At 39.1% G+C, this 13,940-nt stretch overlaps 1 protein-coding gene across 1 annotated transcript in view; it reads right to left on the bottom strand.

The window, feature by feature from the left end:
- Positions 1-13,940, bottom strand: part of THOC1 (THO complex 1) — a 48,756-nt gene that overhangs the window by 25,940 nt on the left and 8,876 nt on the right. The window contains exons 8-11 of the mRNA XM_040974016.1: positions 7,920-8,002; positions 5,523-5,596; positions 3,887-3,995; positions 1,369-1,500 (exon numbers count right to left, since the gene is read on the bottom strand). Coding sequence (XP_040829950.1) covers positions 1,369-1,500; positions 3,887-3,995; positions 5,523-5,596; positions 7,920-8,002 — 398 coding nt within the window. The remainder of the gene's footprint in view (positions 1-1,368; positions 1,501-3,886; positions 3,996-5,522; positions 5,597-7,919; positions 8,003-13,940) is intronic.

Raw genomic sequence — 13,940 nt, 5'->3', positions numbered from 1 at the left:
TAACTTTATTCTACGAAGTACACTTTCAATCTGAGGGAGTGGTATTTTCTTAAATTACTTCTAGAGCAGTTTCTATATTATCCCTCAATTTTACTTAGAAAACCTACTAGAAAGATGTTAGAAATTCTCAACCTATGCACCATGGTTTTTAACTGCTTTATCACAAAGAAAAACTATCCTCTTCATGCTATCCCGGATGATGCTCCTATCACTATCTTGAATTCAGCAGCTTTCTTCATCTATGTCCAATCTACAGCTTAATTCTGGGTGTGTGCACTGGTTTCAATGGCCACATTTTTTCATTTTCACAACTCCCAAATAAAAGGCTGTATCAACTGTTATTTCACTGTTGCCTGTTTGCTTTATGATTTCTTAACTCTTGAGTACCCAAAATACAAAGTCTTGGTGGGGCTGCATATTTCATCAGACATACATATATCCCAGTAGCCAATTTTGCTGAAGATCTTTCACTGGAATTCTTTAGAGATTTTGGAATTTCCATGCATCAGAGAGTTCTGAATTGGAGGTTTTTCTTTTATATGTATACTTTCCTCCTCTCCTTCTGTATGTACACCCCTCCCTGGCCTAGCAGTTTTTGCATTTGCTTTCACCAGGGCTTATGATGACTTTCTGGAGTGCTCTTTTGTCAGCACACAGGGGAGACCATATATCCAGTCACTGAGCAAGCAGATAAACACCAAACTGGTCTTCTCACAAACTACTGCCCCTGGTAGAGGATTCGCAATATGCTTTTCTTAAGTGGGTAAAGTTCCACCACATTCCTGGTTTCAAGCAGTGAATCTGGCTCTGTCTCCTTCTTCCACAAGGAGCAGATTTGGTTTCCACTATTTGTAAACCAACTCTTGTTGCCTCCACCCGGCTCTGAATACAGTTCAGCAGGCCAAGACTTTGGTCTCACTTACTACTTGACATCTCTGGTCCTGGAAGACACTATCTTGTTCCCGGAGGCCCAGCTTTGCCTTTTTGCTTTTCTCTTTTTATATTTTATCTGTCATGGCTATGTGTTTGGAGAAAAGGGAGTTGAAACACAAACTCCATGTGCCATCTTGACTAGAAATTTAAACAATCCTTTAAATTTGAAAATGGCTTATTAAAATGTTTAAAAATATAAACACATTTGAAAACAATTTAAATGTTTATTCTAAAATATGTCTACAAAATATTTATAGTAAAACGACTTCTTTCACTTTTGAAATCATATTGACCCTACCTGTGCAGGGAACAAACAGAATTATCAAACTAAAATTTATCAGCCGTAATTAAAGAAGCATTTCTATTGTCCTTAACTTGAAGACTATTAATTAAATATTAAAAAGGAAATTGTTTAGTAGAGAAGAAAATTCATACCTTTTCACTTGTTAAAAATTTTGCAAAATATACATGTTCTCCTCCTGTTTTCAATTCCTCCATCTTTTTCCTTGAAGCCTGAGTATCATCTAATTTATAACTCTTAAAAACTGCTAAAACTTCTTCAGAATACTGCAAAGTAAAAATATTAGTTTTAGTTAGCATTGGTGAAAAAATTTGCTTACTGCTTTTCTATATCAAAATGTCTAGAATTTACTCAATGAATGAAAACTGATATTGTAAAGCATAAGTAAAAACTATCAGAGCAAAAACAAAATTAAAACTATTTTCTATCAGAATTCATTGTACTATAAAAGTAGAAATAAACTGTCTATTCCAGCAGAAATAGAATTTTTTATCCAGTCTGTGAAAGAGATAGAGAAAGGAATGTTTTGAGAGGAAAAACTATACCTTGGTACGTGTGGGGACTGGTTCCAGGATACAGCCACAGAGGTAGCAAATCTGAGTGCTTATCAATCTTATGTAAAAGACATCATTTTCACATATAACCTAAACACATGCTCCTATACACTTTAATTTTTTGATACTTATGTAGTATCAAATACAATGTATCTTCAAGGAATAACAAGGAAAAAAAGTCTATACATATTCAGTACAGTTGCAATTTTTCATGGCCCTCAATATTTTCTAGTACAGTTGGTAGAATCTACAGAAACAGCCTGCATGGACAAAGAGGCCCAACTGCAGTTTAACCAATGAAATTGCTTCACCAGCTGTGGAAATTTTCAAAAATTTCTTATGTGAACAAACATGTCAAGTTCTGGCTAGTCAGAAAACTGTGAGGACCTATCACTACACTTAATGTGGATGGATGCCTGCCCAGCCCCAACAGCATATTTAGAAAGAGCTATGAAAAAACCAGAGTGAGACATTTGGCTTAATGGTTCAGGTACCGACATTCCATGCTGGCGCTCCCAGGTTTGTCTCCTGGTTACAGCTTCCTGCTCACAAGTACCCTGGGAGCAACCATGGTCCCAGTGGTTGGGTTTGTGATATTCACCACTGCAGGCACTTAGGGACTACACCAGTGAATGGGAGCTTTCCCTCCCTGTGTCTCTGCCCCTCAAGTAAGTAAAATAAAATAATAGGTGAATATTCATTTTCATGGTTAAGGCCTAGGTTCCATACTCGAGTCTGGATTTGATATTTAGTTCCTGAGTTTAGCTTCCTAAGGCCAACATATATGGTATAAGGAACTCTGCTCCAGTCACATGTGAGAGACCTACCTTAAGTTCCAGCTCCTGGCCCTGTTGCAGCCACTGAAGGTAACTGGGGAGCAAACCTGTCTCTCTCCTCAATAAGAATTATTGGTTCACTCCCAAAATGGCCACAACAATCAGAACTGAGCTGATTTGAAACCCAGGGCTTTAGCGAAGTCTCCCATGCGTGTGCAGAGGACAAAGCACTTGGATTATCTTTTGCTGGTGTGCCCGGTCACCAACAGGGAGTTGTATCGGAAGTAGAGCATCTGGGACTCAAACTGGCACCCACATGGAATGCTGGCAGCATTGACAGAAGTTTAGCCTACCACACCACAACAAACTAAGTAACTAACTAAATAAATAAATATTTTGAAAAATTAAAAAACCTGATAATAAACATTAAGCTTTTACTTAAAACTATTTCCCCCTAAAAGGCAAGTTATAGAGAAGGGAAAAGAAACAGAAGAGACAGAGATCCATCTATCTTGGGTTCACTTCCCAGTAGTCTCACTAGTTGGGGCTAAACTAGGCTGAAGCCAGAAGCTTGGAACTCCATTCAGGTCCCCAAAAGAGTGGCAGGGGTCCAAATACTTAGGACATCCTCAGCTGATTTTCTGGAACAGCCAGAATTTGAACTGGTGCTCATCTGGGATGTCAGTGACGTGGGTGGTAGCTCAACGCGCTGCTCTACAAGAACAGCCCCACACTATGCTAGTTTGGGAGTCAGTCACCTACTTTCTTGGATTTTGATAACGACAATGGATAAGTAACGATTACTTCTAAAAATAAGCATAGAGAATTCTTCCAAAAGTAAGATGGCAAACTTATTTTGTCAAAGATTGCCAAAGATTTAGACTCTTTAGTCCAAATAATCTTAATTCTAACTTTTCAACTAGGTCTTCTTGGCAGAACACGTGTTAAGTATTAAATGCATGGCTGAGATCCCAATAAATCTCTGGTTTATAAAGTTTACAAAGCAGCAGGTTTAATCTGGCAAGGCCATAGTTTCCAGGCCCTGTCTTAAAATAAGAGTTAAAATAACTATGCAAAAATACAATGTTTTTTGGGAAAAATAATTATCAATTTATGTTGAAAAAAACCAGAGCTGTAACTAATAACTTCCAAATCCCCAAATTACTTAGAAAATACTGCATAAAATTAGTGCTTTAAATATCAATTTACAATTTAGCCTCCTGTATATGACAAAACAGATGTAAAAACCTAAGGAGAATGAAAATTTAGTTTTGCCAGTAGCTATCTATATTGGCTTTCTGATAGTCGAAATGGCAACTCACCTTAAGAAAAGTTTTCCATGAAACCTTCTCATAGCATTGCACAGGGTTCCTGAAGTAATCCTGAAGTGACCAGAATTTTCGATACAGGTTGTAATCGATTGGGATGGAGCTAATAAAATAAAAGTCACATTAAATATATCATTCAAATTCTTTAACAAACATACTAATGTTCTTTCCTGTCTCTTGGTCACAAACCCATCTTAAGGAACTCTGGAGAGTAACGGCATCTGGGCACAGCATGGTAGCCCGTTAGTTAAATCCTCGCCTTGCACACACCGGGATCTCATGTGGGTGCCAATTTACGTCCTGGCTGCTCTGCTTCCCAACCAGCTCCCTGCTTATGGCTTGGGAAAGTGGTAGAGAATGGCCCAAAGCCTCATGACCCTGTACCCACTTGGGAGACCCCGAAGAAGCTCCTGGCTCAGCTCTGGCCGCCATAGTCATTTGGGGAGTAAACCAGAGGATTGAAGATCCTTTTCTCTGCATCTCCTTATCTGTAAATCTGCCTTTCCAAGAAAAATAAATAAATCTTTAAAAAATTATAATAAGGCATCTTTCCCAGAAAAGTGCACATTCACAAAGGATTATATAAATTTTTAGGCGATTAATACATCTCAATAGATACTTTGACTATACTCACAGAGTGTCTGTATTTTGGCTGGACATACAATTGCAAGAATCGAAGACTGTCTCTCTCTTGCTGCCTGGTATGACCATGTGGTTAAATTCTGATCACTCAGCTGGGAGTGGAAGCCAATGTCTACCTTTTGGGGCACAGTTCAACTTGCCCTTTATTTTTCTGCTGACCAAAATGAAGACATTAGAGTCCTCTTGCAGTACAGGAAAATGGCAAACAATAAGGGATGATAAAACAAAAATTAGGAGGGGCTAGTGTTGTGTTGCAGCATATCAATGACCACCTGAGATGTTGGCATGCCAGAGTGCTGGTTTGCATTCTGGCTGTTCTACTTTTCCAGCTTCTCTGTTTTTATGCCTGGCAAAGCAGCAAAATGTGGCTGTAGTGCTTAGGCTCCTGCCACCCACAGGGAGGTGTGAACGAGTTGCAGGCTCCTGGCTTTGATCTGGCCCAGCCCCAGATGCTACAGCTCTTTGGCAAGTGAGTCAACAAATGGAAGCACTTCCGGTCTCTTTGTTGCACTTTCTTTCTGTTGCCCTGTTGCCCTGCCTTTCTCTTACTGCTTTTAACCAGCACAGGGGAAATTATTCAGAAAGAAAGTGTAAGGCTAACAAAGATGAAATCAGAAACAGTGTTAAGACCAAGAACGGGAGATGGAAAGGATTTTTATTATCTTACTCATTGTAAGTCAGCCCGATATCCAGAGGTGCAGAATCCACAGCTTTAATGAAAGAAAGCAGGGCAAGAGCTCATAAAACTATCTGTAGCTGGCTTTTCCAATTCTGGGATTCTACATAAGTTAAACTACGTAAAAATGAAAGTTAAACAATTCATTATTGATTTAGGATTTATTATTTACTATGCATGAAAGTCACAAATGAAAGAAAGACATAATCACGATTCCTTTCTTCCTTTTCAGTAACTTTTCACTTAAGAATCTGACTGGTCATTAAGGGTTTATTTTAGTAAATCAACAAATCTTAAGCTCTGAAGACTTACCAAGTTGTTGGAGCTTCATCATCTCCCATTTCACCTTCTTCTACATCCATTCCTTCTTCTCTATCCTCAGTGTGCTAAATTGAAAAAAATACATGTAGCCTGTTGGGAAGTAATCATCAAGCAGAAGACAAACACTAGAATAATAGGGGATCTGCATACTAAACAACCAATCTCAGAGAAGTCTAGTCATAATAAATTCCTAGACCTACAGTTTTCTGTTAATATAAAGAGAATTTCATTGCAAAAGTCCAAGAACTCGTGAGGCATATGTAAATGAAATCATACATGTCACAAAGACACAGTGGAAAATTCCCAACAAATACTTCTCATAACACGGCCAACAGATTCTCTCTGGTCTGACACAAGGACAAAAAACCAATTTAACAGTAAAAAAGGCAAGCTACATAAATAGACAATTTACCAAAGAAAGATAAATTCCAATCACCAAAAATTTCTTCAGCTCCATTAATAATCAAGGAAATGTAAATTCAGACTGACTTTTCAAGTATTTTGTCAATTAAGCCAAAATTAAAACAAAAAGACATCCAGTGGTTATTCCTGGTGCTGGTATGAGGGTGCAGGAAGACTGGGGCATTCTCTATTTGCCAATGGTGGTAACATTAACAAGTATAATCTTTTTGAGAAGCAACCAAGAAACAGCTATTAAAATCTCATATTGCACACACACCTAGCAACTTTACTAATTGGAATTATCCAAAGGGACACAAGCATATTCTAGTAATGACTTATATAATACTATCTCATTGAAATGTTGTTGACAATATTTAATTATTAGAATTAGAGGTAATCCAGATGTTCCATTGACAGATAATGAAATGTTCATTCAAAGACCTAGAAGACAGTAAAAAACTGAGATCTAAAGGAACAATTGTAAAAATACAACAGTTAAAAGAAGAAATGCATTTAGAGCAGTATTTATGGTATGTTCTCACTTAGAAAAATTAACCTATGTTTGTACACAGATACAAAAAGTCCAACAGCATCAAATAATACTATGAATGGCTATAAAAATAAATGCACATAAACATGTATTCCATATGAAAACATTGATGTTTAAAACAAAAAAGGTGTCTACTTCATAATTTTCAATATGATTATTACAATGAAATCTTATTTAATTTACTTATTAAAAAAAAAGCATAGTAAGAGAGAAGGATGGACAGACAGAAGAGAGCTCATATCTGACTAATGCCCCAATTGCCAGCCAGGGCCAGGTGGGCAAAGCCAAAGGCACAAGTTAGAATTTCTCTCTTTTTTTTTTTTTAAAGATTTATTTATTTATTTTTTAAGATTTATTTTTATTATTTTTTTATTGGAAAGGCGGATATACAGAGAGGAAGATCTTCCGTCCGATGATTCACTCCCCAAGTGAGCACAATTGCCGGTGCTTTGCCCTAGCCGAAGCCAAGAGCCAGGAATCTCCTCCAGGTCTCCCACACACGTGCAGGGTCCCAAGACTTTGGGCAATCCTTGACTGCTTTCCCAGGCCACAAGCAGGGAGCTGGATGGGAAGTGGGGTCACTGGTAGGGATTAGAACTGGCACCCATATGGGATCCTGGCATATTCAAGGCTTTAGCCATAAGGCCACCATGCTGGGCCCACAAGTTAGAATTTTATCCAAGTCTTTATGTGGATAGCAGGAGCCCAAGCACTGGGGACATAACTTGTTTCCTTCCCAGGTGACACAGTGGGAAGCTGGATTGAAAGTGCAGAACCTGGGACTTGAATCAGCACTCCAGTATGTGAATGTATCACAAGTAGCTACTGCACCACAACATCAGTCCCACAGATACTCTACTAACCCCTGTAATAAAAAGCATAGTGGGCCCAGCACAGTTGTCTAGTGGCTAAATCCTCACCTTGCATGTGCTAATATCGCCTAAGATCACTGGGTTTTATCCCGGCTGCTCCACTTCTCTTCCAGCTTCCTGCTTTTGGCCTGGGAAAGCAGCTGAGAATGGCTCAAGGTCTTGGGACCCTGCAGCCTACATGTGAGACCCAGAAGAAACTCCTAGCTCCTAGCTTCAGATTTGCATAGCTCCAGCTGTTGCAGCCACTTGGGGAGTGAACCAATGGATGGAAAATCTTTATGTCTCTCTTTCTCTCTGTAATTCTGACTTCCCAATAAAAGGAACATAAATCTTTTAAAAATAAGATACAATAGAAAAAAAACAAGTATAGCTACTCCAAAATCTACCATAATTAACCTTGAATAATAATAATAAAGTATGCTCATAAAGAATACATATTATGTCTATAAGTTAGAAACTTCAAAATTTTAAAAATTTTTGATGACCTAGTGGTCCATTTGCATGAATTACCTCAGTAACAAAAGTATAAATACATTTTGTGGAAAGATTTCATATCAGTCTCACCTTCTGACCCAGGGTGCTTTCCTGCTCATTGGTATTAAAAACAGTGACATTTTCCAGGTTAAATTGACTCTGCAGGTTAAGACCTATTTAAAAAGAAAAAAAGGAAAAACCTTCAATGCAAATTTTCTGGCAGTTAAATGTGTAGGAATATAATTTGTGCTGTGCACCCTAAAAATATAAATCCATAATTCAGTAAAAACCAAGGCAGAAATCACTAACACTTGATTTTCAAATCCATTTATTCTTTTAAAGACTCCTTTAGGAGTGCATAGAATTCAACTTATACTATGTGGCAAATAGTTGATCCTGGCAATTCATAATTATGTAAAAACACTTCCATTATTATTATTACTCTCACAGTGGAGAGTAACTTTTAAAATTTGGTGAAGCACAAGTATAAATTATATCAACAAAACAAGAGTTTTATAAAATATGGAAATATAGTTAATGATAAACCAGGGTTGTTTTATTGTCCCTGAAAGATGTTACAAACAAGCAGGTCTGGGTAAGGCTTGGAGAGATCAGTATGCTTTCATGGTCTTTGCTGCTGTTTATTTATAAAATATATGCAGAAATACAGATATGTACATGTGTTAGTATTGACACATATCTTCCTTAGCTGTATGAGGGAGTTCAGAAGCAGTGATATCCCTGAAGCAATACAGGGCCTAGATCTTGGCTTGAACTTCCATTCTAAAACCAAACAAGGCTCTTTAGAAAATCGGGTGATTTGAATAGTAGGGAAAATACAAAATTGCTTGGAGAGTCCTCTACCACTAAGAAAACTAAAGAGCTCTGCTATGCTTTGTTATATTTTTTTCACATTATTTGAAAAGCAGGCAGACAGTGTGACAGGAGAAATGGAAATACTCCATCTGCTGACTCATTCTCCAGACGTCTGCAACCCTAAACCAGGTGCTAGGAACTTAATCTAGGTCTTTCAAATAGGTGGCAAAGACGCAAGTGATGCAGCCATTTCACTGCCTCCTAGAATGTACTAGCAGGAAGCTGGAATCAGAAACAGAGCTGGGTCCAGTTCAGCAGCCTAGCAGCTAAAGTCCTCGCCTTGCACAAGCCAGATCCCATATGGGCACCAGTTCTAATCCTGGTGACCCTGTTTCCTATCCAGCTCCCTGCTTGAGGCCTGGGAAAGCAGTAGAGGACAGCACAAAGCTTTGGGGCCCTGGCACCTCCATGCGCAACCTGGAAGAGGCTTCTGGCTCCTGGCTTCAGGTCGGCTCAGCTCCAGCTGTTGCAGCCACTTGGGGAGTAAATCATCGGATGAAAGATCTTCCTCTCTGTCTTGCCTCCTCTATCTCTCTATATCTGACTTTGCAATTAAAAAAAAAAGTCTTTAGAAACAGAGCTGGGACGCAAACCCAGTCCTTCTGATATGCTCTATGAATGTCCCAAGCAACACTCATAGTGCTTGACAGAAGCCTGCCTCTTCTGCTATGACTTAAATGTTCAAGATCCCTTAAAGGCCCCAGCTGTAAATAAAGGCCCCAATGTCGGGTCCTCAGAAGGTCCTTAGAGAATTGGAAATGGAACCTCTGAAGGCAAGTCTCAGGACAGGATTGTTGTAAAAGCCTGAACCTGGGTGCAGCCACTCTGCTTGCTGGCTCATGTGTGATCTTCCATCTACCATGGTCCCTATCTGGACTCTAAACTTAAGAACTGTAAGTCAAAATAAACCTGTTTCCTCATTAGGCTGGTGTTCCTAAGGTAGTTTGTCATTGTGATAAAAAGCTGACTGAACAAAGTTTCTAGCAATTAAAACAAATAGATGATTAAACTAACAAGTAACTGAGGGAGAAATTAATACAGAATAGTAAGAGGAGCAGAAAATCACCACTACAACACCCTTGCAATAATTACATGCAAGATCCATTGATGAAAACTGAAATTACTGATCAGAGACTGGCAGGAAGGGTGGACAACACTTGTATAGCCCTATTTATTAATTACAAAGAGGAAAAAACAGGATACATCAACTAAACTGCATACATGATCCAAGATATTGCCAAAATGATGACCTCAAAGCCAGCACGGAAGACTGAGGAACTATCACTCACTATGAGGGACACAACAACTAAATCTAAAAAAGTCTGGAACAGAACAATGGAAGACAGTGATATGACTGGTCAAATCCAAATAATGACTATAATTAAAGCAAATGTGGTACCAATGCTGACTTCCCAGTTTTGGTATGTGTACCACAGTTACACAGAATTTTAACTTAATATGAAGGGTATGTGGGTCCCCTCTAAACCACCTTCACATTCTTAAGTCTGCAACTATTTTTTTCTTTTTTTCTAAAGTCAGGATGCTAGATCAAGACACTAACAGTAAATGAGCTTACTCAGCTGGCCATTCAGTGTGGGCTACTCTCACTATGGAACATGCATAATTTTCATTTAGACTTCAACATTTTAATCACAATGTACTACACACTTAGTGGCTAAATTACATACTAAAAATGTCTCTTTATTGACTCACTGCATACTAAAAATGGCTTTTAGTTGATCATAGAGTATATTGCAGTCAATGTTAAAGATCTGCTAAGTAAAAAAAAAAAAATCTACCAAGTATTAAGGGAGACAAAAGGGAAGCATTAACGGGATAATGAAAGGAAAAGTTAAAACTATGGTAGTGCTTACAATTGAAAAATAACTTTCTGAACGGTAGAGTTAAAACTATGGTAGCGCTTACAATTGAAAAATAACTTTCTGAACGGTAGAGTGACAAAAAGAGAAGACTGAAGAGAGTTTATCTTCCACTTGCTGCTTCACTCCCTAATGTCTCCAGTAGGTAGGGCTGGGTGAGGTCAAAACTGAGAGCCCAGAAATCAGTCTGGGTCTCCCAACTAGGTGACAGGGATCTAAGCAATCACAGCATTATCTGCCTCCTTCTGTGGTTTACACCATCAGGAAGCTAAATAGGGAGCAAAGCAGCAAAGCCCCAAACCCAGGACTCCAATATGGAGTGCAGGCACCCCAAGCAGGAACTTAAGACGTTGTACCAAATATTCACCCCTATAAAGAAGCTTTGAAAACACAACTTATTAAAATATATACAGCTATCTGTAGTGACAGACTGTTAGTCTTTCAAGCAGCAATGAGGGAATGAAAAATGTGTTTTCATTGTATCTTGCAAATTAAAAATACAGTGCATTGGGCCTGGTGGCGTGGAGACCCAGCAGCTAAAGTCCTCATCTTGAGTGCGCCAGGATCCCATATGGACGCCAGTTCTAATCCGGCAGCTCCACTTCCCAGCCAGCTCCCTGCTTGTGGTCTGGGAAAGCAGTCAAGGACAGCCCAAAGCCTTGGGACCCTGCACCCACGTGGGAGACCTGGAAGAGGTTCCTGGTTCCTGGCTTCGGATTGGCACAGCACCGGCCATTGCGACTCCCCTCTGTCTCTCCTCCTTTCTGTATGTCTGACTTTGTAATAAAAAAATAAATAAATCTTTAAAAAAAATACAGTGCATGAACAAGAACTATAAAATGTTCCAGAAACAAAGAAAGTTGGGGTTGGAGACAAGTAGACAAAAGAATGCCCAGGAGTTAGAACCTAGCAACTTTTAGGAACAAAACCATCATTAGCAATGTTATATCACCTCCTTCATTTCACCTTTCTACCTTGTCATCACATACTCTTTATTGATATAACTAAGAAGCAGGCAGAGGGCGAGACAGAGCAAGCAAGAGCAACTGTTCACCTACTGGTTCACTCCCTCAATGCCTGCGGTGACCAGGTGCCAAAGCTGGGAGCTGGGAACTTCATTAGGACCCTCATGTACATGACAAGAACCCTGCTACATCACTGCCACAGATACACACTAGGAGAAAGTTGCAATCAGAAACTAGAGACAGGAATTGAACTCAGCTACTCCAAATGACAGATACAGATATCCTAACTGGTATCTAAATTGCTAGGCCAAACACCAGCCCCTTGTAACATGCTTAAATGTAAGTAGATGCCTTTCAATGTTTTGGTACACAGACTGAACATCAGAGCAAAATGTTAAGAGATTTAAAATTAGATAATGATAATAAGTTCACATCATGATATAGGAGGATGGCATTTCTGAGGAAGAAATTGAGATCGAACAATGGCAAGTTAGTAATGTGACAATTTTTTTAATTAAAAAAAAAAAGGTTTACAAAGGGAAGAAATAACACTAAGGTCCTAAGATGACCATGATCTTGAAATATTAAAGGAATTACAGGTTAAAATACCAATTGAACAGAGGAAAGAATAACAACAAATGGTGCAGGGACAACTGGGTATCTACATGCAAGGAATAAACTGAATTTCAATCTTACACCGTACACAAAATTTACTCAAAATACAGTATTGAAGTCGGGAGAATCAAGATGGCAGAAGAGGGCAAGAACACGTTTAAACAGATACAGAAACATTACCCAGGGTGAAGCACAGAGGGCACATTCCAGGAAATAGGAAAAGACAGACCAACAGCAGAGGGGCACCTGGAGACTGATGGACAAGGGAAAGCAGCAGAGACAATGGTGTGGTGTTGCAGCGATCAGATACCTCAGGACCTATCAGTGAGCGGCAATCTGAACACCAGCAGCTGAACACCAGGACCCAGGAGCTCAGGAGGAAAATCAAATAACTGTCTGTCCTGCTGTTGGTTTGTATGATTTGACCACGAGCAGAGACAGAGCAGGAGATCCCAAACTCATGGTGCGGGACCAGGGTGGATTTCACAGCCCAGAATCCCTGACCAGAGGTACAATGACAAAGAGCAAAAGAAGATACAGTGGCACATTGAATATTACTGAAGACTCCCCTGCAAAGGAATAAAAGCTTTTCCAACCTAAGAGTTAAATGAAGAATATAACAAGAAAATGAGTGATAGAGAATTCAGAAAACTCAATATAAAGTTTCTTAACAACAATGAGAAGCACATACAGGAGTTCAAGAAATTTAAGGAATAAGTCACACAGGAAATAGCAACACTGAAATAAGATCAAGCTGAATTATTGGAAATGAAGGATGCAATAGAGTAAATTGAAAATTCCATGGAAAATTTCAATAAAATGGGAGGCAGAAGACAGAATCTCAGAATTGGAAGATCTTTCTTGCCACAACTGGGAAACAAAAAGCTGAAAGTAGAGCTGGATCAAGTTAAAAAAAAAAGTATCTAAGAATTAAGAGACACTATTAAAAGGCCAAATGCAAGAGTTATGGGAGTTTCAGAAGGTACAGAAATAGAAGCTGGGCTTAGACATATATTTAATGAAATAAAAGGAAAATTTCCTTAATCTGGAGAAAGAATTGGAAAAACAGCATTCAGGAGGGACACAGAACTCCCAACAGGGTTGACCAAAAGCAATCTCCACCACAACACATGATAATCAAGCTCTCATCCATCAAATGTAAGGAAAAGATCCTTAAATGTGCATGTGAAAAAAATCAATAGATATATGGAGGAATGTCAATCAGATTCACAGCTAATTTCTCAAAGGAAACTCTACTGCACAAAAGAGAATGGAGCAACATATTCCAGATTCTAAAAGCAAAAAATTGTTGGCCCAGAATAATGTACCCAGCAAAGCTTTGTCTTTGAAAATGAAATAAAATTCTTCCACAGTAAAGTTAAAAGAATACGCCTCTTTCAGACTTGCCCTACAAATGATACTTTAAGATGTTCTCTTGACAGGGCCCGGCGGCATGGCCTAGTGGCTAAAGTCATCACCTTGAACGTACCAGGATCCCATATGGATGCCAGTTCTAATCCCGGCAGCTCCACTTCCCATCCAGCTCCCTGCTTGTGGCCTGGGAAAGCAGTTGAGGACAGCCCAAAGCTTTGGGACCCTGCACCCTTGTGGGATACCCGGAAGAAGTTCCCGGATACTGGCTTCAGATCAGCAAAGTATCGGCCGTTGCAGTGGCCACTTGGGGACTGAATCATCGGCCAGAAGAACTTCCTCTCTGTCTCTCCTTCTCTCTGTATATCTGACTTTCCAATAAATAAATAAATTAAAAAAAAAAT

This window comes from Ochotona curzoniae, unplaced genomic scaffold, assembly GCF_017591425.1.
Source record: "Ochotona curzoniae isolate NIBS_2020 unplaced genomic scaffold, NIBS_Ocur_1.0 contig_2364, whole genome shotgun sequence".
Classification (NCBI taxonomy): Eukaryota; Metazoa; Chordata; class Mammalia; order Lagomorpha; family Ochotonidae; genus Ochotona; species Ochotona curzoniae.
Note: the sequence above shows the minus strand (reverse complement) of the source record. Positions and strands in the feature narration are given on the sequence as shown.